Source organism: Chelonoidis abingdonii, chromosome 1 (genome assembly GCF_003597395.2).
Source record: "Chelonoidis abingdonii isolate Lonesome George chromosome 1, CheloAbing_2.0, whole genome shotgun sequence".
NCBI classification, from domain to species: domain Eukaryota; kingdom Metazoa; phylum Chordata; order Testudines; family Testudinidae; genus Chelonoidis; species Chelonoidis abingdonii.
Window position 1 is genome coordinate 244,705,806 of NC_133769.1, and position 27,206 is coordinate 244,733,011.

The window sequence follows — 27,206 nt, forward strand, 5'->3', positions numbered from 1 at the left end:
GGGGCTGTGACTCCTAAGCTGGGTGAGTGGCTCCAACAGATCCCGGGACCAACATTAGAGCTCTCTGTCCAGAAGAGTGCAGTGCTAGGAACAGCTAAGATACTGCGCAGGACCCTCAAACTCCCAGGCCTCTAGTAGAGGACCCGAGGTTGAGGAAGACACAAACCACCCATAGGGGTGAGAGGGGAATTTTTTTTTTTTATTTTATATATATTTCCCCTGTCATTCAATATCCTGTTTAATTTATGAATTTAATCCTGTTTAAATATGAATATATTGCACTACAGTAAATGAAACAATGAATTCACACAACTGTGGCTCTTTTGGGTGATGCTGAAATCTACGGAACACTCACTAATTTGGCTCCTGAATTACTAAAGTCTGAGTATCACTGTTGGAGGAGGAGAAAACTTTTCTTTCCTTCAGTACCTGTTTTGCTGTTAAGGAGATTTTCTCCTTTTTCTCTTTAGAAAAACAACTATAGTACAAAGAAACAACATTAATTACTGGAATTTTTGGTCATGATAAGAAAAGTTCTTCTCTTACATAAGATTTTAATTGCTCTCAGGGGAGATTAATATCGCAAAATCAAGGAAACGGATATATGAGTTTTTTATTCTGTGAATTGTTTTTCTTAAGACCTTTCTACAGTACAATTTAAAGCCATTTCAGGAGAAATGTGATGAACGTGAGAATACTCTGGAAGCCTCTCCTCATTGGGCTTGGGATTGTTAGACAGGAGCCATTCAGGACTCAGAGTCAAAGGGGGGTGGGGGGAGAAAGAGTGAGAGAGAGAGGGGATTCTAGGGCAAACGGGGTTGGTGGAGCCCTGCCTTCAGCCAGTATGAACTCTGTCTTACCTTTGTCTCTCTTTGCTAGCCTAAGGACTTCCCAACACTGTTTTCCAGTTGACTTTGAAAACTCATCCCATTTTAGAAAGGATGCCTGGTGTTGTTGTAAATAGTTAATGAAGGACATTGATCCCTGAAGAGGGTAAAATGTCTCTAAACAGATGTCTGCCTTAGTCAGACTCTCTGTTCAGAGCTCACTGTGAGAAACGGGATGGGTGGAGCCTGAAGGCCCAGTCTCAGAGATGTTCAGGCTGTATGGCCTATCCTGGAGGAAAAGTGAAACTCCTTAGGGGTATGAAGCACTGAAGAGGTACTCCCAGGAGACTACTTCAAGTCTAGGGCATAGCACAGTCCCTGTAGATCCATGACAACTGGTTACAACTCATTACAATTTTGTAGTGCAGACAGAACCATAGCCATATCCTCAAGCTAGATTAGAACCTTAAACATTTCCACAGGGCACCTCACATTTCAGGGAGAGTAGTTTCGTACCCACTGTTCTTCAAAGCCATGTTAAACCCAGGTTGGGACAGCCAAGATATACTGTTATTGCAGTGCAGACAGACCATTGCCCAGAACATCTCTTTTTAAACACTGCAGAATCATTCTTATGCCAACATTGTGTGGCAACAATACAGGCACAGCTGCTGGGATGAGAGTATGCTGAAGCTTTAGTACAAGTCACACAGAGTGCTAGAGCTGAACAGAAAGTTGTGAAAATTCAACACAAAAGATGTTTTCTCTCTCTCTCCAATGATGTGCTCAGGAATCTTAGATATTGTTGGTCTCTCTTCTCAGCTCTTCCTAACCAAACCTCTCTTGCTCATCTGCATGTTTTTATGATGCTGCTGTTGGAAACGTTCACAGGAAGCACTACAGAATGGACTTGGTCCCACCACTGAACAAAGACTAAACTCTAGTCTTAGGATCAGGACATGCTGGGAATTCACTGGCGGTAATCCTGGAGCCTTTAAAAGTTCACTCTTCTTTTTTTAATAACGTATTATGCGGTGAATACAGGGCCACAAAAAGTCCCAGTTTCATCTTAGCAACCTTACAAGTCTCATGACCCCTTTTACAGTGTGCTCAGGGTGAGGAGCAAGGCCTTGCATCACTTTGACTCAGCCATTGGTACAATACTAGTGTAAATAGGGCTCCTTTATAACTAACTGGCCATTACTGGTGTAGCACTGGCATTTCTAGAGTCTGCCTGAAATAGAGCACCTCCCTCCCCGGTTAATATTGTCAGCAGAGGCATGATTAGTTGGAACCCCCTCAGGGTAAACTAGAGCAAGCTGCTGGAGGGAATTTTCAGTGAGAGCCTCTTGGCTCTGGCACTTGCTTCCCTTGTTCTGCTGATAGGCTGAGTGGAGCTGAGGAAAGTTTTCAGTTCACTGGCAATTTCAAAAAATAAAATCATGAGTCAAGCCAAAATGATCTTTTTGGAATGTTTGGGGAATCAAAAAATAAATAATAATTTCAGGTTACATGAAATATTTCACTTGACCCAAAGCTGAACATTTCATTTCAACCAAATCTGCAGTTTTCATCAAATAAAAGTTTTGACTGAAAAATTTCACCCAGCTTCAGTCTTGAGGCTGTTGACTGTTAGGATCTGCTGCAAAGGCCATCAGTCTACTGGGGCTTTCAGGGAGGGTATAAGGTTAGAATGGGATGGGGGTTGTGGGTGGGATACACCTTTGTATATAATTTCATTTTGTGATGTGTGGACTATGGTTTGCTCCTTGTGTGATTCTTCTTTGGATGGACTGTTGTTTTAAACAACCTCCAGGTGACCCAGAGCTGGGGAGAGGCCTTGGAAAAATTTAAATCAAAATAAATAAAATGCACAAATAAATGGAAGAGCCATGGACTTGCACTGCATTCCTAATGGACATACTGCCTTCTTTGTAACCTTGCATTTATATGTTACCTTCTGTGATTAACTATGGCCTGGCCTACATTAGGAAATTAGGTCAGTAGAACAACTTCACTCAATGGTGTGAAAAATCCATACCCAGCAGCGATGCCGTCAAACCGACCTAACCCCCAGTGTAGACAGTGCTAGGCCAATGGGAGAATTCTCCTATCAACCTAGCTATGGGGAGGTGAATACCTATGCCAATGAGAGAGCCCTTCCTGTTGGTGTAGGTAGACTCTTCACTGAAGTGCTACAGCGGCCCAGCTGCAGACAAGCCCTATTACTATCATTATTTATACGTTTTCGGTAGCACCCACGATGTGCTAAGCAAAAGGAGAACTTATACTTTTAAGCAGGCAAATCAAAGAGGACCAAACAGAAAGATGACAGGTAGGGGAAGGATGTACGCCACACAAGCAGTGTGGTGAGGTGTAATTAGCCATGTTCTGATTGGGCACTCTTGTTAAAACAAGGTTTGGGTTTTTTAAAAATTAGTATAAAATATATCGACTTTTCCCAGGTAACTCCCAACCTTGCCACAATCAGCTGGTTAGTTTCTTGTCGGGACTACAATAGAAGTGAGTCTTCGGGAGGGACTTCAGTATGAAAAGGATCAGATAAGAAAAGGTGTTCCATGCTTAGGGAAAGGCATAGAGGAGCATGTGGAGATGCTTGTGGGAAAAGTGTCCAAACAGGGTATTGAGACAAGTATTATTGGTAGAGTGAAAGGGATGGGGTGGATGCAGTGACATGGAAATAATAATCCAAATCTATCTCAGCTTCCCCTCAGGATCCAGGCTAAGATGGGAAAGGATCTTGGAAATGTTAGTTCTTAATAGGTGCCATCCTGCTGGAATGGATGTGTCCATTTTCCACAGATTCATTCTGGTTCTCCTTTGGTGAGGTTATAAAATAGTGATTAACTGATTCCAATAGCCCTATATGCAACTTTCAAGTAATGAGGACTAACATTACTGTGGCCACTATCACGGGTAACTACCATAAGCTTTGCTTTCATATAGGAGCAAATATCAACAAATTCATTTTTATTAGGTCTTTAATGAGAGAGCGCCATCTGTGGAGAGAGAAAGGGACGGAAGACCTACTTTTAGATTCTAGTTCCTAGTTCTGCCTGTCATGGTATAATTCCCCACTCTGAACCTTAGCGTCCAAAAGATGGGGTACCAGCATGAATTCCTCTAAGCTTAATTACCAGCTTAGAACCTGTAGCGCTGCCACCAACCAGGAATTCCAGTGCCTGGTACACTCTGGTCCCCCAAAACCTTGCCCGGGGACCCCCCCAAGACGCCAACCCTCTGGATCTTAACACAAGAAATAAACCCTTTCCCCCACCGTGCCTCTCCCAGGCTCCCCTCCCTGGCTCTCTGGAAGATCACTGTGATTCTAAACTCCTCGAATCACAAAACCAAGAGAGGACAATTCACCTTTCTCCCTCCTTCTCTTTCCCCCTCCAGACTCTTTCTGAGAGAGACAGTAAATCCTGACACCGAGAGAAATTACTCTCTCTCCCCGTTCCCTCCTTCTCCCACCAAATCCCTGGTGAACCAGACCCGTCCCTGGGGTTCACACCAGATATATAAAAACCAATTCAGGTTCTAAACAAGAAAGAACTTTTAATTAAAAAGAGAGAAAAAACAGTAAAATTATCTTGGTAATAAATATGAATAGGTACATTGGTCTTTCACTATAGACCTGAATACCCTCCAGCCTAAGTATATCAAAGTACAAATAAAATCCTTTCAGCAAAATACAAATTTGAACTCCTTCGCCAAATACACCAACTTAAACTTCCTTCCAGCCAAAGCACATTGCAAATACAGAAAACAAACATAAGGCCAACTTTGCTTTATCTATCTAGTACTCACTATTGAACTATAAGAGCCTGTATCAGGAAGATGGACGAGAAACCTGGTTCACGTCTGTCACGTCTGACCCACCAGAGTGAACAACAACCAAAAACTAACCGCCCCACAGAAACTTACCCTCCCTCAAGATTTGAAAGTATCCTGTCCCCTGATTGGTTCTCCGGTCAGGTGACAGCCAGGCCTACTGAACTTGTTAACCCTTTATAGTCAAAGAGATATAAAGTACTTCTGTGCTATTAACTTTTCTTATCTGTTTATGACACTGCCACTGACCAACTGTGCAACCTTGGGCAAGTCACTCATGCCTGTTTGCATATTAAAGGCTATAAAAACATAGAACTGGAAGGGACCTCCTGCATCATCAAGTCCAGTCTGCTGCTATCACAGGCAGCCCCAGCCTATAATCACATTAATAAACTCCATTCTGAAATCATTCAAGTTTCTTGCCCCTACTACGTTTATTGGGAGGCTGTTCCAGAACCTCTTTCTTCTGATGGTTATAATTAGGTGCTGTTAAATGATTAAAAAAAAATTAATCATGGTTAATCATGCAATTAATCACTCGTCCTGGCCCCATGCCACTCCTGGAATCTGCTAGCAGGGCCCCAGGGTCAGGGGTCTCCCTCCGTGCACTGCTCCTGCAAGCACTGCGTCTGCAGCTCCCAGTAGCTGGGAATGGGGAGCTGTGGCCAATGGGAGCTGCAGGGGTGGCGCTTGCACAGAGAGGCAGCACACGGAGCCACGTGCCCCCCCGTTTCTTCCCCGGGCTCTAGGGGACACATTGGCCCCTTCCAGGAATGACATGGGGCCACACTATTCCACCAACTGGGAGCCACCGGAGGTAAGTGTTGCCCGGCAGGAGGCCGCCCCCCAAGCCACAGCCCTGAGTCCCATCCTGGAGTCAACACCCCATATCCCCTCCTGCACCCCAAACCCCCTCCTGTACCCCAAGCCCCAGCCCTGAGCCCCCTTCCAGAGCCAGCACCCCAGACCCTCTCCTCCATCCCAGCACTCTGCCCCAGACTCAGACCAGAGCCCCCTCCCACACTGTGAACCCCTTGGCCCCAGCCCAGAGCCCGCACCCACTCCCAAAACCCCTACCTGAGTCTGGTCAAAGTGAGTGTGTGTAGGGGGAGACAGTGATGGAGAGAAGGAGGGGTGGAGTGAGCAGGGTGGGGTTAATTTTTTTGTGTTAATCGCGTGAATTAACTGTGATTAATCAACAGCCCCAGTTACAATGTTTCTAATTTCCAGCCCGAATTTACTGATGGCTAGTATTTACAGAAAGCAATCATATCCCTTCTCAGACTTTGCTTTGATAGGCTAAACAAGCCAACCAGAGTCTCTCCTTCTAAAATTCACCATTCCCCTGATCTGTACCTGTTCCAGCTGAATTCCTCTTTCCTGAACATAGGTAACCAGAACTGTACACAGAATTCCAAATGAGGGCTTAGCAGTGCCTTGTACAATGGCATTCAGACTTCTCTATCTCAAACAGAAATGCCATTTATAAAATAAGGATAATAATACTTACCTTACAGAGGTGTTGTGAGGATAAATGGAAGCTTATAAATTGCTTTAAGATCCTAAGAGCACCATATATGTGCAACATTTACTATTAAAGGATTGAAATAAAATTAAAAGCCAGGATACATATCAGTCATTGAAATATACATTCAATTCATGCTATTCCTAGAACTGATTCACTCTATGGAGCGATCTGCAACTTATCAAAACACAAACTCATGTACAGGAGACAACATACAAACGCTTTCAGTTAGATTATTTTTTAAAAGAAGAAAGAAACAACAATATATCTCCTGGATACACAAAATAGATGTCAGAGCAAATAAGGCAGTCCAACACACAAGGGAAAATATTGCTAATGTTTTTCCTGGACCTGGCAGGCAGTGCTGGGAATCTGATCACTCCCTTTACTCACATTTGTCCTTAACTTCAGATCATAAATCATAAATAATAATGTCATCACAATTTCGGCTAAAACCATCCTAAAATCTGCATTTGGAGGTAGATGAACTTAATCTAATATAGGTTTTTTTCCATTGCAAATGTTTGTGTTATGTCATAGGAGCCTTGAGAAACAAAAACAACAATAAAAAACCTCAAACAAGCAAACAAAGAACAAAGACAAAAACTAGCTTACCTCCTCCTTGCAAAAGGCTGGTATCTTGTTTACCTTAGGGTCTTGGGTCTGAGACTCAGAGATGATTGAAATGCTTGAGCCTGAAGTGGTTGTAATGCTGCGACAATACTTTATCATTGCATAGTATCGGATTCATGGGAAGTGTTGCAAGAGTGATATTGAGACAGTTCTTTGAGTCATTTCCTTCACAGCTTCCGGAACTTCTTTAATCTCCTTGTTTGCAGAATATAAATAATTTCTCACAAAATGAACATCAACTTAATTAATAAGACACCCTCTTCCATTTCATCCGGTCCATTTGTGCCTTTGGGTCTACCATTGGATGTAAACGTACTTATAGAAAATGTACGTCCTACAAATAAGCCTGCTTCCACAAAAAATAGTTTGCCTGTAAGTCCTTCTCACTGAAAGAGCTTTCTGTTCCAATAAGTATCTTATCAGACAGGACCAATACAAACATAGCAGTATAATTGTGTGTAATGGGATCAAGGCACCTCAGTATATCTGTTTAACACACATCTTTCTCTACACTGTACTATGAAACAAACAGTATTTATGACTATTACCATATTAAATCAAAAATACAAGGCAAATTTAATGACTTGAGGACAGCCTATTTGTTATTAATTATTATTATTATTTTATTATTATAGCAGGTAGAGGCCTCAATCAGGAGTCAAGGCCCTATTATGCCAGGTGCTGTACACACATATAATAATAATAGCATCACTGCCCCAAAGAGCTTACAATGTATACCATTTCTCTGCTTTTGTCACTTCTAAGTCTCCTCAATCTTAATTTTGTTTGTATATGGTTTTTAGTCTTTAATTTCCTGGAGGCTATGACTGCAGTAAAAGAAAACATATATTTACAGGTAACTCACATATCTACATTGCATATTATATCTAATGGTAGGAGAAAATACAAACACATCAATCTTCACAAACCTGCAGTGCTTTTGGCTGCTTGGATCCCCTACAGTTGGATTCTCAAAATCAACTTTTCCCTCTATACAAATTTAAGCAGATGCTTCCTCTTCTTCAGGGTCTCAATTCCTCACTTTCAGCCACAACAGTGGCCGGATATTATTCACTGAGCAACTTCATCATGGTAGCTTCAGAAGTAAGATTCTTTCTCCTCCTCTTTTCTTCTCCTTCTCACATCACCTCATCCTGAGTTCTTTACAGACTGTATGAATCAGATTCTGATCTCACTTATAGTGGACTAAATCCGGAGTAAATCCAGAACAGATTTACTCTGGCTTTACACCAGCCTAACTGAAATCAGAATCTGATCTTATATATACATAGAAAAACTCCCCTCTTCTCTGTCCCCACTTAAAAATATTATTTAGGTTGCAAATCAAGCACTTGACCTTCCGTGTGTCAGTTCTGTGCCCTGAATAAGGCAGAGGTTCTGTGGAAAAAAGTAGCATGTGATCATGTAATTATATTATGTATTATATTGCATATACACAAGGGAGCAGAAACAGATTGCAGAGGCAACCATAAATCTTGCATCTCCTAGTGTTCAAATAGTTGACTGGCCAACCTAAATAACATTTTAAATATATTTTAATGTAACTTTCTAGGTCTTTTTTGTTTTAATAGGAAATAAGAGAATATCAAATTATATTATGTACTGAGCATCCCCTCCTAAGTCATCATGAGGGCTAAACCCTAATTTTTCAGCACCACAGTACAAGCTATTACCACTTGAGTTACAGCCTAACAAGAAAAAGAACAGGAATACTTGTGGCACCTTAGAGACTAACACATTTATTTATTCATAAGCTTATGCTCAAATACATATGTTAGTCTCTAAGGTGCCACAGGTACTCCTATTCTTTTTGTGGATACAGACTAACACGGCTGCTACTCTGAAACCAGCTTAGCTACTGGAGCTACAAGTATATCCTGGAGGCTTATCTACACACCAATCTGCACCTAAAGAACTAAATCAGGTTTAGTTCACAGCTTGTCTGTGTGAAAGTTTGGAATCAAAGCGTCCTATTTTGACTTTGCTTCTCAGTCTGGAGCACTTTTAGTCTGACTCTCACTGAAATAACAAATGGTGTGAATTAAAAGTGACAGTTATTTCAGTACAAGTTTGGGTGTAGACCAGCTTTCACATGACACTGCAGCAGAAAGCCACAAGAGATCTTGGTTTCAAATACAAAGGAATGAGACTCTCTTCCAGAATCTCAGAGTTCAGATGTAGAGGAAAGTTACCAATAATCACTATTATTACTATTTCCATTGCTGTTATGCCACCATGCTTCCAGCACAGTAACTCTACCCCAGGAGCACACTGCCTCAACTTTCCCTGTTTCCAGGATTTACCAGGTTATAGCTCCCAAAAGGCATCCAATAGACCTGCCTTTCCCATGGCAGCTGGCAACTTTTCCTCCACTCGGATCACCCCATGGCGCCATCCACTTCATCACCTGTCACAGTTCAAAGTGTCACTGTCACCTGTCACTGTCTAAAGAAAAAGAAAAGCAGACATCAGAAACCAGTTTCCAGACGTCCGATTCCTATACACTGCACAAGTCAGAAGTGGGTAGCACAAAGCAACACAAACTAAAGCTGAGACTGAACAATGTAGGATCTGCTACTAATAATAAAGAATACATGATTTCATTGGCAATTAAACACCCAATATACCTGGATCACCAAGACCTGGCTGGATGACACCGCAAGCCCTGTGCTAGCCCACTGTGTTCCTCCAGGATACTCGGAACATCACAGACCCAGAGAGGAGAAGGCAGATGGCACTTTATTCATCTTGTCTGCACACATTAAATGCAAGAGAGGTGGTTCAGGCAAGGTAACTTCATTTGAATTCATTCATCTGACAGTAGAAGCCAGAACCAAAGCAATTTGATTTTATATTCATTTACAGACCATCACAGACTAAATGATTCATAAAGGAGCTCACTGATACCTTGTTGGCTATGGTCGTGAAATACGCAGACTTGTCTTCCTGGGAGATATCAACATGCATATCAACAAGGCCAGAGATGCAAAATCCCCCAAAACTGATCTTGTCACTTGCTTCCCTAGGACCTTCATAGGTCACCCCTGGTCCAACTCACACAGCCAGTCACGTTTTGGACCTGATATTCACCCTAAATGTCAAGATCATAGACATCACAATCCAGCCACTGTCTTTAATAGATGACTACCTCATTAAGGCAGTTGTCAGAGACTGTCCAGCTCCCCAGGAACAAGAAAGACAAATGATCCTGATTCAACTTCAAAGGCTCATGGACTCTGACAAATTCCAAAGCCTGTTAGAAGACAGCAGTACTCCATTCACAGGACAAGGAGTAGATCTGGTGAGTCATTACCATTCTTCACTGACCTTGGCCACTGACACACTGGTCCCTTCCTCTCCATTGCCACACAGATCTCCCAGGTTTCCTGACCCTCTGCACCATATGAAGAGAGGGGTGGAAACTTGAGTGTTGATGGTAGGGTGAAAAAAGACTGAATCAAACAGGATGAAACCCAGGGTGGTAAACCGCTTCATCAATCCTGCGTACCTACAACCTGCATCAAAACTGAGCACAAGTGCTATGAAGAAATATTATCCCACTTTGCTGAAAAGATTATACACATTCAGGAAGCCTTCTCAAACAGCATGGATCCACTCTGCCTATACCTGCCATCCACAGCCCACCTGCCTTCCCAGAATTCAGTACATTCACTCATCAAGAAGTTCTGGACACCCTAGAGGAGTCTTGACCCAAAACTTGTGAACTTGACCCATGCCCTTCCTGGCATGTGAAAGACAGTCATGAAAAACTAGTGCTACTCCTGATGGAAATAGATAATGTATCATTTACAGAGGAATCTTCCCTTTCTTCTTCAAACATGCAAATAGTTTAACCAACACTGAAAAAACCCATCCTGGATGCATCAGCTCTAGCCAAATACTGCCCAGTATCAAACCTCCTGTTCCGGAGAAGCTCACGGAGACGCTAGCCAAAGGCCAGCTACAAACTCATCTAATTGAAATTAACATTTTAGACCTGGTACAATCTGGATTCAGGGAACAATATGGAACTGAAATCACTTTAGTGGCATTGATGTATGATCTTCTGTTGTCAGTGGATAGAGGACAGACATCCATTGTCATCGCCCTGAACTTCTCTGTAGCATTCAGCACTGTTGACTGAGATACTGCTGTCCCACCTCAGCCAAATGGCAGGGGCCCAGGTAATGCACTAAAATGGTTTGAGTCCTTCCTGGGGGGATACACCCAATGAGTAGTGATAGGAAACAATACAACATCAACAGGCCCTCTCATTTCCAGAATTCCACAAGGATCAATTATCCCCCTTGTCATTTTCAACATGTACATCCAGCCAGTAGTTGGACTCAACTCCCAGCACTATGCAGATGACACACAGCTCTATCTAGGGTGACCAGATATCCTGATTTTATAGGGACAGTCTCGATTTTTCGGTCTTTTTCTTATATAAGCTCCTATTATCCTCCACCCCCGTCTTGATTCTTCACACTTGCTGTCTGGTTGCCCTAACTCTACTCAGCCTTCACTATATCTGACCACACCACTACCACCTACAATGGCTCAGCGCTTGGACAAGATCAGCTCGTAGGTGAAGAACAGCTGACTGAAGCTGAATTTGAGCAAAACAGAGGTGATGTTGCTGAGCACAGGAAAGAATTTTGAAGAGTTTGAAACTATGATGCAATCTCTTTGATCAATTCAGTCTGTTGTCTAGTACTCTTGGATTCCTTGCTGGCACTAAACAGCATCTGCAAGTAATGTTTTCTACCATCTTCAAAGGGCTAGCAAACTCCCCTGGTGGACAATGATCTGGCTTCAGTTATTCATACCTTTGTCACCTCTCATGTAGATTAAAGAAATGCAATATACCTGAGCACGAAGCCACCAGAGCTCAGGAAACTTCAGCTAGAATGCCGCAGTGCATCTTCTGAGCAACACAGGATACCACGAGCACATCAAACCTGTCCTCCAGTCTCTACACTGACTTCCCATAGAATTTTGAATAAAGTTGAAGGTCTTGAGCCTTATCATTAAGGCACTCCATGATCTGGGGCCACGGTATCTAAAAGGTCATCTAAAGCTCCAGGATGAAGACTGTGGCTGACAACTGTGCACCTCTATTCCAGTGGGACTTTCTACCACAAGGTCAGGGCCGCCCGGGGGGGGGGGAGGGGAGGGTGACAATTTGCCCCGGGCTCCACAGGGCCCCCCAAGAGAACGGGTGAGGCTCCCGCCCAGCCCCGGCCCGACCCCGTCTCCGCCCCTCTGCTGGAGACTCAGCCCATCCAGCAGAGACCCTGGATACCACCACAGTGTGGCTCTGACTTGGCCCCTGAGCCCCGCCCCGCTCAGAGCCACGTGGTGAGGGGGCGGGGCTGGGAGCTCCAGGTCGAGCGGAGGGAGCTGAGCTCAGCCTGGGACTCGCAGCCCCGCCCCCTGACTACGCTGTCCGAACGGGGCGGAGCTTAAAGTCCCCGGCGCAGACACGCTGCCGCTGACGGGGGACGCTGCGGAATGGGCTGAGGGTTAGGGTGACGGGGGAGCCGGGGGGTGGCTAAGGGGCAGGAAGTCCCAGGGACTGTCGGGGCACAGGGAGAGGGCAGAGGCTGGGGGGCGGTTGGATCTTGGGCATTCCAGGGGTCAGTCAAGACTCAGCGGCGGGGTGGGGGCGGATAGGGGTCGGGGCCATCAGGGGACAGGGAGGAGAGATGGGGTCCCAGGGTGGTGGCTGGGAGTGAGGAGTCTCTGGGGGACGGTAAGGGGACAAGGAGCAGGATGAGTTGGGGATTCTGAGGGGGATGGGCAGTTGGGGGGCAGGAAGTAGGAGGGGGTTAGATAGGGGTCAGGGCTAGGCTGTTTGGGAGGCATGGCCTTCCCTACCCTAAAGCTCATTCTGCAGTTTGAGGCTTGCAGAAGAGCTAAGCTGTTAGCTTTTCCATTAGGGCTACCATCCCTTTCACTTCTCAAATGCCAAATTATAGTCTATATTTAATTTCAGTGCCATAGGTAGATTCATGTCAGAGGACGATAGCTTCATTTAAAATTAGCCACTGGGGAAGGGATCACATGAGAAGAGCAATATCTTTCCCAACCCTACCAAGGGAGATCCCCCTGCCCCTGCATTCACTGAGCCTTGAGAGGGCTTAATTCAGTGGTTCTCAAACTTTTATACTGGTGACCCCTTTCACATAGCAAACCTCTGAGTGCAACCCCTCCTTATTAATTAAAAACACTTTTTTATATATTTAACACTATTATAAATGATGGAGACAAAGTGGGGTTTGAGGTGGAGACTGACAGTCTGCCACCCCCAGTAATAACCTTGTGACCTCCTGAGTTGTCCTGACCCCCAGTTTGAGAACCCCTGGGTTAATTTAATTTTAGCACCCAGTCTCCATTCACATGCATGTGTTATTTTGAGCATTTCAGTTTTCACAACATAGGCTCATCCCAGATTCTGGAACAAGCTCAAATGCTCAGTTTGTGGAGTATGTACATAAGCTATACTAAAAACAAACCCACAGTAACCGTCTCCAGTTTGTGAGGGACCCCATGGAGCCAGTCTCTTAAGAAACAGACAAATGCATGGAAGTTAAGTCCATTAATGGCTATTAGCCATGATGGGTAAGGAATGGTGTCCCTAGCCTCTGTTTGTCAGAGGGTGGAGATGGATGGCAGGAGAGAGATCATTTGATCATTACCTGTTAGGTTTACTCCCTCTGGGGCGCTTGGCATTGGCCATTGTCGTAGACAGGATACTGGGCTGGGTTGACCTTTGGTTTGACCCAGTATGGCTATTCTTATGTTCTAAGCTAAATGAACCCAAAGTTATGGAGACAGATAAGAGTCAAGGAAGCCAGCAGAGTATCAGAAACCAGGAAAAATCTCTGACTGGATGGGCTCAGGCGTTTGGTCACAACTGAGGTGGTTCAAAAGTTTTGGATTTTTTTTTTAAGCAGAATTTTTTTATTGTTTCTTTAAATACAGCAAGCAGCAAATATTTGGCCACACACTTCTGAAACCGCAAACTATAACAGGTTTTGACAGACTAATTTCAGCTTTTCAATTAAAAAAACCACAAAAAATTTTGAAGGAAAGCAGACATTGTCCATGATGTTTTTCTGCTTTTTAAAAACCCCTAGTTTTCGATCCAGAAAAAGTTTTGATGGAAACTATTTGTCCAACCCTTTAAATGAGCTTTAGTGCCTTTTCGCGCTAGCTGATGCTGAGAACCAGTGATAACTTGTAAAGAATTTTTCTCAAAACTGAGTTTGTGCCGAGATGCAGAAGGTTTATTTTTCCCAGGGCCGCCCTGGGTGTGGAGCAAGTGGGGCAATTCGCACCAGGCCCCGCAGGGGCCCCCATGAGAATATAGCATTGTATAGTATTGCAATTTTTTTTATGGAAGGGGACCCTGAAATTGCTTTGCCCCAGGCCCCTTGAATCCTCTGGGCGGCCCTGCACAAGGCAAAGCTCGTCTGTGTAGGACACAGAAATTTTTTGTGGATCAGTCCAAGGCTTTGGAATAAACTCCCCTAAGAAATAAGGATAATTACCAATCTCACCATCTTCCATCCCAAGTGGAAGGTGCATTTCTTTGACCTTGCCTTCTCTAACATAAATAAATAACAACATGTGGATTTAAAACAAAAACACCCGCAATAGACCTAAATCGAGACACTTCACCCCATATGCTTCTCCCCATGGGGAGAGGATGAGAGACCAAACAAAGCATGACAGATTTTAGAGATGTTGGTCAATGTGCTACTGGAAGATGCTCAGATACTATGGTGGTGAGCGCAGTGTCAAAACCTATATAGAAGAGAAAGTTATTGCTTAACCACCATTGTAAGGATTGTGACATGGATAAAAAATAGATACTTTTCTAACACCACAAAACAAACAAACAAACAAACAAACCTGTGGCTGGATGACTTCTTTTCTTCCATAATTTAATTTGTTTGTTCAGACTGTTAAATCTGAAGTCCTGAGAATTACTGATGACATGTTTTATTACGTATTCACTTGACACTTGGAGAACCTCTTTTTGATGAATTGAACTACTATCATTGTTAGCAAGAAGTATCATTTTGTATGTGTTTGTTGACACAGAATTGTAAGTTCTTTAGAGCAGGGACCAGGTCTTCCTATGTGTTGGCACAATGCCTAGTTTGTCTGCCTCTGTGGTAAGGGATTGCTATGTACTAGCACAGGTATGTTGTTCTTCCGAAGTAAAAATGTATATTAATTGAGGAACAATCAGTATCTTTTTTTCTTTGTGAACCCACATATCTGTTTCACCATACTTTTCATGTCAAACAAAATAGGAAGTTGCTAAAATGACTCATTTAAACCCAGAAAAAAGACCCAGAAAAAGGAAACTGTGGATCCACCCCCACTACATGTCAGAGCAACTGATTGTGTGCAAATGAGGGCCTAAGCTGCTTTATGAAAAAGAAAGACATAACTTAGGCCTGCTCTACACTACGGATTTAGGTCGACATAAACTGCCTTGCATTGACCTAGCTATGGAAGTGTCTTCACTTAATTTGGGCCCAACCGACATAGCTGCCTCTCTATGGCAAGTTAGTAACACCACCTCCCTCAGCAGCATAGAGTCACGGTCGACATAATCAGATTGATGCAGTGTCAGTGTAGACACTACGTTGCTTGTGTCAGCTGTTACTGGCTGTCAGGAGCCATCCCACAATGCCCCACACTGACAACATAATCGATACAAATGTTCCTGGTGAGGACATGCACCACTTACACAAGGAGACAAGTGTGCACTTTCACAAGTGATTTAATAATTGCTGTGGCTGTATGCCAACGTAAGTTGGGTTGACATAATTTTGTAGTGTAGATATGGTCTTAGGCCCAGATCAGGACTTAGTGGCCTAAATATCTTTGAGGATTTGGGCCTGAGTGATCATTACCTTACAGAAGAGCAGGAATCAAAATACCTGATTGAGAAATATGCCTATAAATGTAGCTCAAATATTATGAAATGAATTGAGTTATGTGGGTTTTATTTAAAAAAAGGAAGAAGAATGCGTTCCCTAAATTTGCTCACAATTTCACAAAATGGTGTAGAAAACTGACATTCTAGGAATACAAAATTGCTTCAAATTAAATAGCAAAAATGGTCACATGAAATTAAAAAAACAACAACAACAAAGCACCATGCTTTTTACAACTCTAGGTGCTCTACTAATGCAACTTTTCGGATGATCACCCTCTTGTGGGTTACACATAAACAGAGATGGGCCAGAGCTGCAAAATTCAGATCCAAATTGTCAACAGCCTAACCCACAATTCCAGGGATATTTACAGGCAACATTTTGGTTTGGCCCATTATAGAGATAGGACTGGCCACTCGATTCCTCCAAGTGTTAGGTCTGGGAGGGCATTTCAGGTCCTGGCCTTTGGTTCAGACCCTTCTCCAGCTCAAGGCTGTGCCTTTAGTTTGTTCTAGTTAGGGTATAACTCAAAGAAAAAAAACAAAAACAAAAACAAACAAACCCATAGCATTAATTCAGTAGCCAGGATGAGAAATCAAGAATTCTCAAGTCAGGCAGTTCCAGAAGTTAAGGCTGAGCACTCAACCCCTTGCCAAGACAGTGCTGTGACATTTCACAGAATTATTTATGCAACTAGACCATTTCCAAAAATTCATAGCGAACCATGAAAACCTCAATTCTTTTGATTTTACAATTTCACTTCCTATTTTTCATGTCTTCCTTCTTTATTAAAAAAGCTATTGCTTAGTGCTACAATGACTGCTGAAGCAAAAGAGCTCAACACTCCCTAGTTGCCAAACTAAGGTTGTATCTCTAACACTGTAACACACACAAAAATGCCTTTCCCTGAAAAAAGTGACGATAAGCCTTATTCTCCGCAGCCTTGAACCTGGTGTAATCATTTACACTTATGCAAAGTGAAGGCAGAGTAGGTGTAAAATGCTGCTGTTATGATTTTGATAGCTTGTTTCCAGGCTAATATTACAAGTTTACATCAGCTGTTGGTTCATGAATTTCTACGGGCTAGTCTACACTAGAAGCGCTACAGTAACACAGTTGCACTGATGCAGCTGTGCCGCTGTAGTGTGTCTGGTGAAGACACTCTAAGCTGGCAGGTGAGAGATCTCCCGTTGACTTCACTACTCCACCTTCATGAGACATGGAAGCTATGTCAGTGGGAGAAGCTCTCCTGTGGACGCAGAACTGTCTACACGGATGCTGGGGGTGGAGTAACTTATGCTGCTCAGGGGCGTCCTGTGGTTCTGTTTCCCCTTAAGATGGAAGTGACGTAGACACCATCCCCTCAAAACTTTGGGGTGACCATGGGAGGAGTCTGAGTAAATGACATCCCTACATACAGGAGCGTTTCTGGGGACTTCTACGGGGGAAGGTAAGTTAGTTAAAAGGGAAGCTATCGATATTAGAGATAGATCTATCCATAGCCCTCCTCCACATGAAAATACAGCGGCCAGAATCATTTTTCTAGTTTGTTGCTTTGACCATGTCACTTCTCTTGGAGTTACTTTCCTGTTCCTCATCATGCTGTGCATCAAAGTCCAAATATTTTTCTTTTAAGGCCCCGTATAACTCAGTCCCCCCCCACTATTGCTCTTCTTCTGTTTTTCTTGTTAAAATGGGGGTGACAACACACGCTTTCCTTTGTATAGGTCTGAGGTTATTGATGAAAGTGCTGTACGAAAGCTAAATATTTTTATCCTGGTCTTGGTGTCTGCCAGGATGTGTTTGATCCATGGGCAATTAAAGACCTCACTGAAGCTGATGGGTGTGCTATCCACCTTTCATTCAGGGTAAACGGAAAGAGCAATGAAGCTCCCTTACGGAGTAAAAGAGCTGAAACAATAGAAGCTCCCTCTCACAAAATGGAGCAGCAAGGTAAATCCTGAATAAAAGCTGGACCATGTGTCCCTAGAAGAACTGATTGCAAATGCAGGGACTGGGGCATTGATTTGGTTGCAGCTATCTGTCTGTGTGTGAAAGAAACCAGAAAGTAAACAGACCATCAGAGGAGCACTGGTGACTGTGAGGGTGGCCTTGAGAGAAAGCCGAGTGGGAGAGAGTCTTTTGGGCACAGGACTGGCTGGAAAGTAGGGTTGAATTTCTGAATAAGGAAACTTGCCTCTTGTTGTTTGTTCCTACTGTGTTCAGGGAAACAGAACTTTGTGTACATTCTTTGTAAATAAGCAAGATTGCATCAAAGAAATACCTAAGTAGTATATCTGATTTAAATGTCTAACATAAACAGCCTAGCTAGGCTCCACATATCGGCTAGCTGTTTGGGCCAAGGGGCAACAATATTATCATTATCATCTCTGACCTGGTCTTCTTTCACATTCCCCTCTGCTCTGTCCACTCTGCCAATTCAAAGACGCCATTTTCAATACTGTTTTCATTTCTAGTTTCACAAACATCTTCCTGCCGTCTTCCACCGCATTACACCTGTTGGCTGTATTTTGGGTTCCACCCAGAAACTATGGGTGAGCTCCACCCCCTCTGTAGTTTTTATAGTGGGTGAAAGGGCTAGTGTGATGTAAAAGTACCCTAAATGCCACAGGTCTGGCTGTGGGAAGATGCCCCTGGGACAGGCACTGCAGATGGCAGCTATAAGGCTCTCCTCTGAAAGTCCTAGAGCAGGGTTGTGCTTGTTTCAGGAGCAGTACGTGACCAGGGTGGGGCTGCAATGTGCAGCACTGTGGATATTCTAGGCTAGGGAGGCTGCTGTAACTCACATGTGCTTTGGGGGCTGTTGAAATTACACTTGGGGTCCCAGAACAACCCAGGATTTCACTATTCTGTAGTTTAAAGGTGTCAGCTGGAATGTGAGTTCTAGATTGTGCCAGGGGGCAACTACTGGGGGGCATAATTCCAGCACTTCAGTGTCTGAGGGTGTAGGTCTAGAACCCAGGACTATGGGAACCCTGGACCTCTGCCATTGCCACTCAAGAAGGTAGGCAAAGCATTAGCTCTCTAAACCTGGAAGGTCAGCCCCCCCAGGCTGTGCTACTGGCACACTCAAGGCCTGTGGCCACCTGCTGCCTAAGCCAGGAAGTGAGGCTGGTGAGCTGTCTAAGCAACTGTACAGACATCTTGCTGCTGCTGTATTGGACTCTGTTCATGCCACTTCCTGAAGTGTGTATCCAATCCTACTCCTGCTCCTCACTCCTACCTTGCTCCTGCTCTGTGTCTGTTCCTTGTCTCTCTCTAGTTCCTACCCTTTCACCTCACTCCTGACTATTGGCTACAATCCCAGCTCTGACTTCTGACTCCAACTCTGGCTCAAGCTTGGGCTCTGGCATTTGGTATCTGTTCCTGTCTCTTCTGTGTAGACATACTCTTAGTGGCACAGCACAGAATCTCACCCCTTATTTTCTCTCTAGTCCTTATATTTATGAAGATGACCTTCAGAATGTGAACCAGAAACAGGTGAGGCAATGTCTTCCTGATGAACAACTTTTAGTTGTTTCAAAGGAGCGTAACTCTAAAGCCCAATCATGTTGACTGAAAGGGAAATGTTAACTATTTCACAGCTGAGCAAAATATGCAGCAAAAAAGGGATGATTGTGCAGATCTTCTAAACCAATCTACTGTGAATGGCATGTCACTTTAGCATCAAGAGTGAGAGCAGCTTGGATTATGTGCAGACCTAGAAGAATACTACCCTGAAGTAAAATCTTCAGAAAGTCTTAGCAACATATGAAGTATTTTTGGTTTTTTTTTTAAACTAAAGCTGAAAAAAAGAAATTGGTCAAAGAGTTGATGTTCATGTCATTCAAAGAGTAGCTGGAGTTCTTACTACACTGAATCGTCTTGTAGCAGAATAAACAACACTTGAGCAACATCCAAAATTCTCAGAGACTTACATTGCACTTTTGATAGTACATATTGTGGAAGAGATCTTATGAAACAATGCAACTTGTTTTTCTCTGAATGATGCAAACTCAGCTAAGTGAACAGCTGCAGTCACATCTCTCTTCAGAGACTGAGTTTTATTGTAAAACAGGATTAGTGTGTTGAGTATGTTCAAATAACAGTAAACCTTCTAGTACTGAATTGTCCACTGTGGCCTAAATGATCAAAAGTGATTTTGGACGCCCAACCTGAGATACCTTTTCAGGGCCTGATTTTTCAGAAAGTGCGGAGTACTCCCTCCAAAAATGTCCCAAACCACAGAAAAGCCACTTGTATTTGAAATGTCAAATTAATAAAAAAACGGCCAATTTCCTAGGATTTTAAATATGGAATTCTCTAAAATTTAAGATAACGTGTTTCCTTTATGCCACTGTTTCCTGACTGCTGTGACCATACACTCATGAGAGAGAAGATTTGGTCAGCAGTTTATCTGTCACCTCCCTGCGACAGATTTCTTGTTGTATGGGACTTTGGAAAGCTACATGTGCTGCCCAGCCCCCTTCCACATACTGCTAGAGAGTTAACTTCCCTTTTCCTTGAGGTTTCCACCCTTAGAGCTGACCCAATAGAATAGTTGTGGAGTGATAGTTTGTAATACACCTGTTGTGACTGGAAATTCTTTACAACATTAGTCCACCAAGAAGCATGCAAGCAAACACAGTGCCAACATGTTTCTCTTTTGAAATATCACGTTTTCTTTGATTCAGTTTAATTATAATTTTCTGGGCGTTGATCAACTCACCATTTAGACTTTGCCTCCAGTAGATGCTTGTTCAAACTCTGAGCTCAGGAACTGCCTTAATAGAGCTACTTAAAAGCTCTTCTTGTTTTACAGTCTGCAATCGTTTTGGGCTAGAGCCAGAAAGAGACTTATGTGTGGCAACACCCAACTTCTAGGCACTTTGCCATCTGGTAGAAGCCTCAGCCCAGGCTTCCAGGACAATACCTGGGGAGGGTTAGTCACCTAAGAAAGGGATCCTCAGAAGTCCCCATGTTGAGTGGGCAGCAGTCTAAGCTAGCTAGGAGTGAAAAGCAGAGGAAAGGAGTGAGGCTTATGGCCCAGATTCACAAAGGTCCTTAGGCACCTAACTCTGTTGATCTAGTCTGTAGGTACCTGACTGATGCGCTGGAGGGAAGCACTTATCTTGGCTCAGGATTCTGAGCTGTGCAGGTGTAACCCACACACTTCCTGGGTGTGGAGTTCTGTCCGATTTAGTGGTACTAGGGAAAGGGAGATATATATAAAAAAATTATTCTGCTTTACAGCCTCTACTAATAGCCAGTTGGCTTTTAGTTCATGTGGTAGAGCTCATGCACTTAGCTGCAGGTTCAGTCTCACCCACCAGGGTCTGTTGGTGTTATACACGCTTGCCTGGAGTTTTATGCCTAAGACAAGCCAGCTCTTCCTTGCAATTGTAACCCTTCTGCCCCTCTGAGTTGGCAGCAACAAGGGCCGGGTTCAGTATCTAGGGTTTCCGTTTCAGTAACACAATGCATAACTGGCTCGAGCCCCCACCCAGTGACCTGGGACACTTACATACCACACCCTCCTGGGCACCTCTAGGAGGCAATACTTCCCCTCTCGCAAGCACGGAGTCTGAGTGTAGCGAAATCTTTTTAATAACCCCGGGGCAGAGGGGAAGTTGGTGACTATGGTGGGTACTGACGCACAGAAAAATTGGCAAGGATTATTGCAGTCCTTTCTGTAATGCAATAACCAATGAGAGAGGATTGAGACTTTTGGAGTTTGCCAGCTATAACAATCTGATTCTTGCAAACATGTTAGAAGCACATAAAGCAGCCTACGATCAACATGGCATGTACTAATGGTCTACATCACAGCCAGATTGACTACATCATGGTGCAAAACCACTTCCATGCTGGGATTAACAGAGTTAAAACAAGAAGTTTCCCTGGTGCTGATATTGGAAGTGATCATGACCTTGTGATGCTCGATTTTTGGCTGCGACTAAGGAAAATCATCAGGCCAAAGTTCTCCAGAACTGAGTTTCTCTTAGCAAGACTAAGAGACCAAAACATTGCAGCATCATTCCAAGCAGTGTTTGGCAGAAAACTTGCCCCACTGCTTGCTGTAGAGGAAGATGTAGAAGCAATGACCAACAATTTCAATGCTGTAATGACACTCCGCCAGCTGCTCTGTTCCACATTATAGCTTCAGGTTCCCCCGCTAGTTAGCACAGCACTCAGTGCTCCCAGCTCAGTAATTTCAGCTCTTTTGTGATCTCAGCTCTTTTGTGATCTCAGCACATAGTAGGGGAGCCCCAGTGCTAGTGCACCATTAGCCCAAAGTGAGTTCAGCTCAGCAACCTGTATCTAGAGTCTGAAGGGAATAAAAAAAATCAACTCTGACATTCCACAGTGGAGAAAGGAGGGGATGGAACTGGTGCTTCTGGCTCCACAAGGAGACTACACCACCAAGCACAGATATCTGTCCCCAACCTCTCTCTCCATTCACTGGTTTTTGGAACCCATGTCCCTTGTCTAGCGAGTGTCATTTAATTTATATTGAGACATTTCTGTTATAAAGCAGTCTCGTAGTTCCTCATTCACATAATCAGGTGTCAACACTTCATTTATCCTGCCCCAATAATGAAGAAATTGGGGATCCCAGAAATGTCAAAATAACCATTCCCAGGCTCCTTGCTGGCTTCTTGCTGGGTGTGCCTATGCAAATATTTGAGACTTCACATTTCGGACATTCTTTCCACACTTCCCATAATTCACCACCAGATGTCAGGGTACAGCTCATCCTGACTCTGCTTACACAATAAAAAAAGAGAGATTCTCCCAAATCCTCCTATTGTAGCCAATAGCCCCGTAGTTATGTCACTCAGCTGGAATGCGAGAGATTCAAATTCTTGCCCTACCTGATTTGGAGCAGAAACTTACACCCTGTTCTCTTACCTTCCACTGGGCTATGGGCTATTCTGGATGTGGTTCCCTCCATTTTCTCCTGTTGGAGCTGTTCCACTTTGTATAAATAATTAAATAGTAACCAGAGCAGGGATTTGAAGCTGGGTCTCACCAATCTCAGTTAAGTTCCCTGAACTGCAGTGCATTCTCGGTAGATGCACACAGACAGCTGAATTCCCAACTTGCTCATCTTCTGCTGTGTTTTGTGTGTGGGGCCTGATCCTGTAGGTGTGCTTTGAAAACACCTAACAGATCAGGCCCCACTGGGGTGAAAGGCAGGGGAACATCTAGTCTGAAAATCCTGCCATGTTAAGCATGAGCAGGAGCTCCAAGCAGCTCCTTAGTTGTGGGGCAGCATCAGGACTTAGGCAGCTTTGTGCATGCCCACTAGGAGAAACTTAGCCACCTAAAATACTTTATTCACCAGTAAGGTGAGCAGTAGCTGAGGCATAGTTCTGAAGATGTCAGTGGTGCCTAAATCTTGAGCTGAGGCATTTAGATGCCTCTGTATCTTTGTGGATCTAACCCTTTGTCTATTAGTGAACTTCCCTGTCTAACATATTGTTATGGGCTTATTCAGCCAGAAATAGCAACAGCTTTACTTAATGTTCTGGTGCTGTGGCCCTGAAAAGGAAACCCTTATTATTTTGTAGGCGAAACGTCTACAATACCCTAGAGGACTGCTTGCTCTGAGGTAGAGGAGCCAGCTAGCAACTCTGACATCTCTTACCATCAGCTAGGTTGATTGACAATGAGATTCCACAGGAGTCTTAGCTCTATCTGGCCAGAGAGGTGAGACAGCTATCCACAACCTAGAGAAAATTTATTAGGGGCCTTATCTGGATTACGCTGCTATCCGCTTTTGTAAGCCACCAGAGACGGCTCAAAGGGGAGTACAGCAGGTGAGTAGTGTTCCTAAGGGCAGACTTAAAAAAGAATTCAGTGCATGAGGGTTCTTAGTGGACATTTCAAAGAACATTTCTCAATGTCATTTTCGGCGGTGTTTGTATGTGGGGGGAATAATGCACTCCAAGCCATTATAAGGAAGGGACAACGACCATCACATACTTTAAACAAAAGAAATTATGCTTAATTCAACACATATAAAATGTAATAGCTCCCAATTGTTTTAGAAGAAATGACTGCAAAAGAAAAAGAACATATTACTAGACAGTGAAGAAGTATTGTCTTTCTTTTGTTAAAGAAGAAAAATGAAATTTACATTAAATGCAAGAAAAGCCCAGTTTTTGTCAAACTTTGTAGTTCTACAACAATCAAAACAATAATAACACCATCATCTAGCTCTTTAGAGCTCGTATAGTACTTTCATGCAGACATACATTGAAACAAGCTGTGAACAAGGCTTCCCACCAGGTGGACGACATTCTCCTGCAACTGAGAAAACCATGACCATATAATACACACAACCCAGTGTAATGGGGAAACACAGATTTGTACTCATTTGGCACATTACTTTTCCTGAATCATAAGCTTCACAGGTAAATGTAAATCCTTTCTACTCTTCTGTATTCTCCTTTCACAGGTCCACTCCAAGTAGTCTACTAGGACAAAACCAAATGGCCCAAACTTCCAGCCCCAAATGCCTTATGGCTCGTATACAAAGTGCAGCTGAAGTTGAGAATGTTAATGAGCTGTGGCAGACTTGGCAAATTTTATCATTGATTAATAGATTCCAAGTCCAGCAGGGACCATTGCGATCATCTAGTCCAGGGATCAGCAACCTTTGGCACGCGGCTCACCAGGGTAAGCACCCTGGCAGGCCAGGCAAGTTTGTTTACCTGATGCATCCGCAGGTTCGGCCCCACTGGCCGAGGTTCACCACTCCAGACCAATGGGGGCTGCCGGAAGCTGCGCGGGCAGAGAGATGTGCAAAAGAAGGGACGTCTAAATAAGCCACATAGGAAAGATGTCAGGTCAGCACCTCACCTGTAATAAATCAGCGTAGCTCAATTGACTTTAATGGAGCTCTGCTGCTTTAATCCAATTAAGAATCTCCCCCATATCATGTTTCCCTGTATGTGGCATATACGAAGATATAGAAATGAAAGGACTTCTTCCAGCAATAGAATGCACATGGAAATACAATACCAATGCCTCTAGTCATGACTAGTTCCTGCTGTCATGAAAATTGACAGTGAGAGGCAGTGTGATCTAGTGGAAAGAGCACTGGAGTGGGACTCAGGAGACCTGGGTTGTCTGCGTGGCTCAGCCTCTGATCTGGTGGGTTATCTTGGACAAGTGAGTTCCCATCTCTGTGCCTCACCTTCCCCACCTATAAAATGGGGGGAATGATATTATGTCCTTTGACAAGTACAATGAAAAATGCTATCTGATAGTGCAGTATTAATTCGTTGTTATTATTATACCAAGGGAATGACATTTACTTGGGAGGGGAAAAGGAGAGATGAATTAGTCAGCCACCCAATCATTCTTATTTTATTCATTGCATTTCTCAGGGCTAAAGTTTCTCTCCCTGATCCCTCTGTGCTGGTTTTATTACTCCTATTCTACCCTCCTCGATGTTGAGGACCCAGGGGCAGGGCATGCCAGCATGGGAGGGGTCCGAGTTAGTCTGGCAATTCTGGGCAAGTGGCATGGCCACTAGGGAGATGCTTCCAGGCAATGCAAATTAGAGCAGCCCTAGAGAGCAGTTCAGTCCCTGGCCAGTCCGAGAATTGAGGGAGGCAAATGTGGCACAGGCAGACCAGGTGGCAGCTTATGGCAAGGTCCCCAAGCCTCAATAGAATGCTGACAAATACGCAGTGGAATTCAGTCTGGCTCATCTGTGTGTTACTGTCGTTAAAATACATATTAGAATTATAAGAATTAGGGGTGTCAAACAATTAAAATTATTATGATTAATTGCAAAATTAAACAATATAATTGTGATTGGAGTTTTAATCGCACTGTTAATAATAGAATACCATTTATTTAAATATTTTTTGATATTTTCTACATTTTCAAATATATTGATTTCAATTCCAACACAGAATACAAAGGGTACTGTGCTCACTTTGTATTCTTATTTTTATAATAAATATTTGCACTGTAAAGAAGATAAACAAAAGAAATAATATTTTTCAATTCACCTCTGTAGTGCAATCTCTTTATTGTGAAAGCGCAACTTACAAAATGTAGATTTTTCATTTGCACTCAAAACCAAAACAAAATAAAACTTTAAAGCCTACAAGTCCACTCAGTCCTACTTCTTGTTCCATTGATCATTAAGACAAACTACTTTTTTACATTTATGGGAGATAATGCTGCCCGCTTCTTATTTACAATGTTACCTGAAGGTGAGAACAGGTGTTCACATGGCACTGTGGTAGCCAGGGTTGCAAGGTATTTATGTGCCAGATATGCTAAACATTCGTATGACCCTTCATGCTTCGACCACCATTCCAGAGGACATTTTTCTGTGCTGATGATGCTGATTAAAAAAATGTGTTAATTAAATTTGTGACAGAACTCCTTGGAGAAGAATTGTATTTGCCCTGCTCCATAGTTTTACCTGCATTCTGCCATATATTTCATGTTATGGCAGTCTCAGATGACCACCCCACATATGTTGTTCAGTTTAAGAACACTTTCACCTCAGATCTCACAAAACGCAAAGAAAGTACCAATGTGAGATTTCTGAAGCTAGCTACAGCACTAGACCCAACTTTAATAATCTGAAGGGCCTTCCAAAATCTTAGAGGGACAAGGTGTGGAACGTGCTATCAGAAGTCTTAAAAAAACAACATTCTGATTCGGAAAGTACAGAACCCGAACCACCAAAAAAGAAAATCAACCTTCTGCTGGTGGGTCTGACTTAGATGATTAAACTGAATGTGTGTCAGTTCACATTGCTTTAGATCATTATCGAGCAGACCCTGTCATCAGCATGGAAGCAGTTTAATCTCTCTCCTTTAGTATGGTAGATTTAAGTCTAACCAGTGTTTTTAGTACTCCGAGAATCCTCTTTCAATGTTCTCTTTTATTATTTTATTTTATTTGCTCTGGAAGGAATTTGAATTTACTTTCTCCCTGTCCTGTGATGTCATTGCTGTGCTAAATGTTCTTCTTATGCTAATTTGGCATTTTTAGAATATTCAGACTGCTTTCATTATTGTCATTTCTCCGCTGAAATAGAAAGGAGAATTTTAGCTATTAATCAGCAGTATGCAGATGATGCTTGGAGTAGACAGGAATCTGTTTCTTCAGAATTGTTAGTTTCATGTATACTTCAGAAAGGCCGGGAAACCCAGGGAGTTTCTAGCTACTGGGGATAGTGAAGTCACATTATTGTATATTAAAAGATTTTTTTACTTATTCATTCTTTTTTGTTTGGCTGTGTGTGTGTGTGTGGTGAGGGGAGTCTTTCTTGTTCTCATCCCCCAGGTTAAGGAAAGCTAGTCATATCTCCCCATGAAAGATGTTTCCCATAGTGCTGAGTCAAAC

At 43.2% G+C, this 27,206-nt stretch overlaps 2 protein-coding genes across 5 annotated transcripts in view; both read right to left on the reverse strand.

Moving 5' to 3' along the window:
* The window catches only part of LOC116829729 (granulocyte-macrophage colony-stimulating factor receptor subunit alpha-like), a 39,835-nt gene extending 31,939 nt beyond the window's left edge, over window positions 1-7,896 (reverse strand). Inside the window, exons 1-2 of one of the 4 annotated variants that reach the window (XM_032788705.2) lie at window positions 7,770-7,896; window positions 6,823-7,035 (exon numbers count right to left, since the gene is read on the reverse strand). In XM_032788705.2, coding sequence (XP_032644596.2) covers window positions 6,823-6,939 — 117 coding nt within the window. In that variant the 5' untranslated portion in view covers window positions 6,940-7,035; window positions 7,770-7,896. Of the gene's footprint in view, window positions 1-860; window positions 994-6,822; window positions 7,036-7,769 lie in introns of those variants that run through there. The other 3 variants (XM_075060757.1, XM_075060759.1, XM_075060763.1) reach the window with 3 other exon arrangements.
* Window positions 1-27,206, reverse strand: part of LOC116820672 (granulocyte-macrophage colony-stimulating factor receptor subunit alpha-like) — a 124,064-nt gene that overhangs the window by 40,057 nt on the left and 56,801 nt on the right. The gene's annotated exons all lie outside the window — the stretch shown is intronic.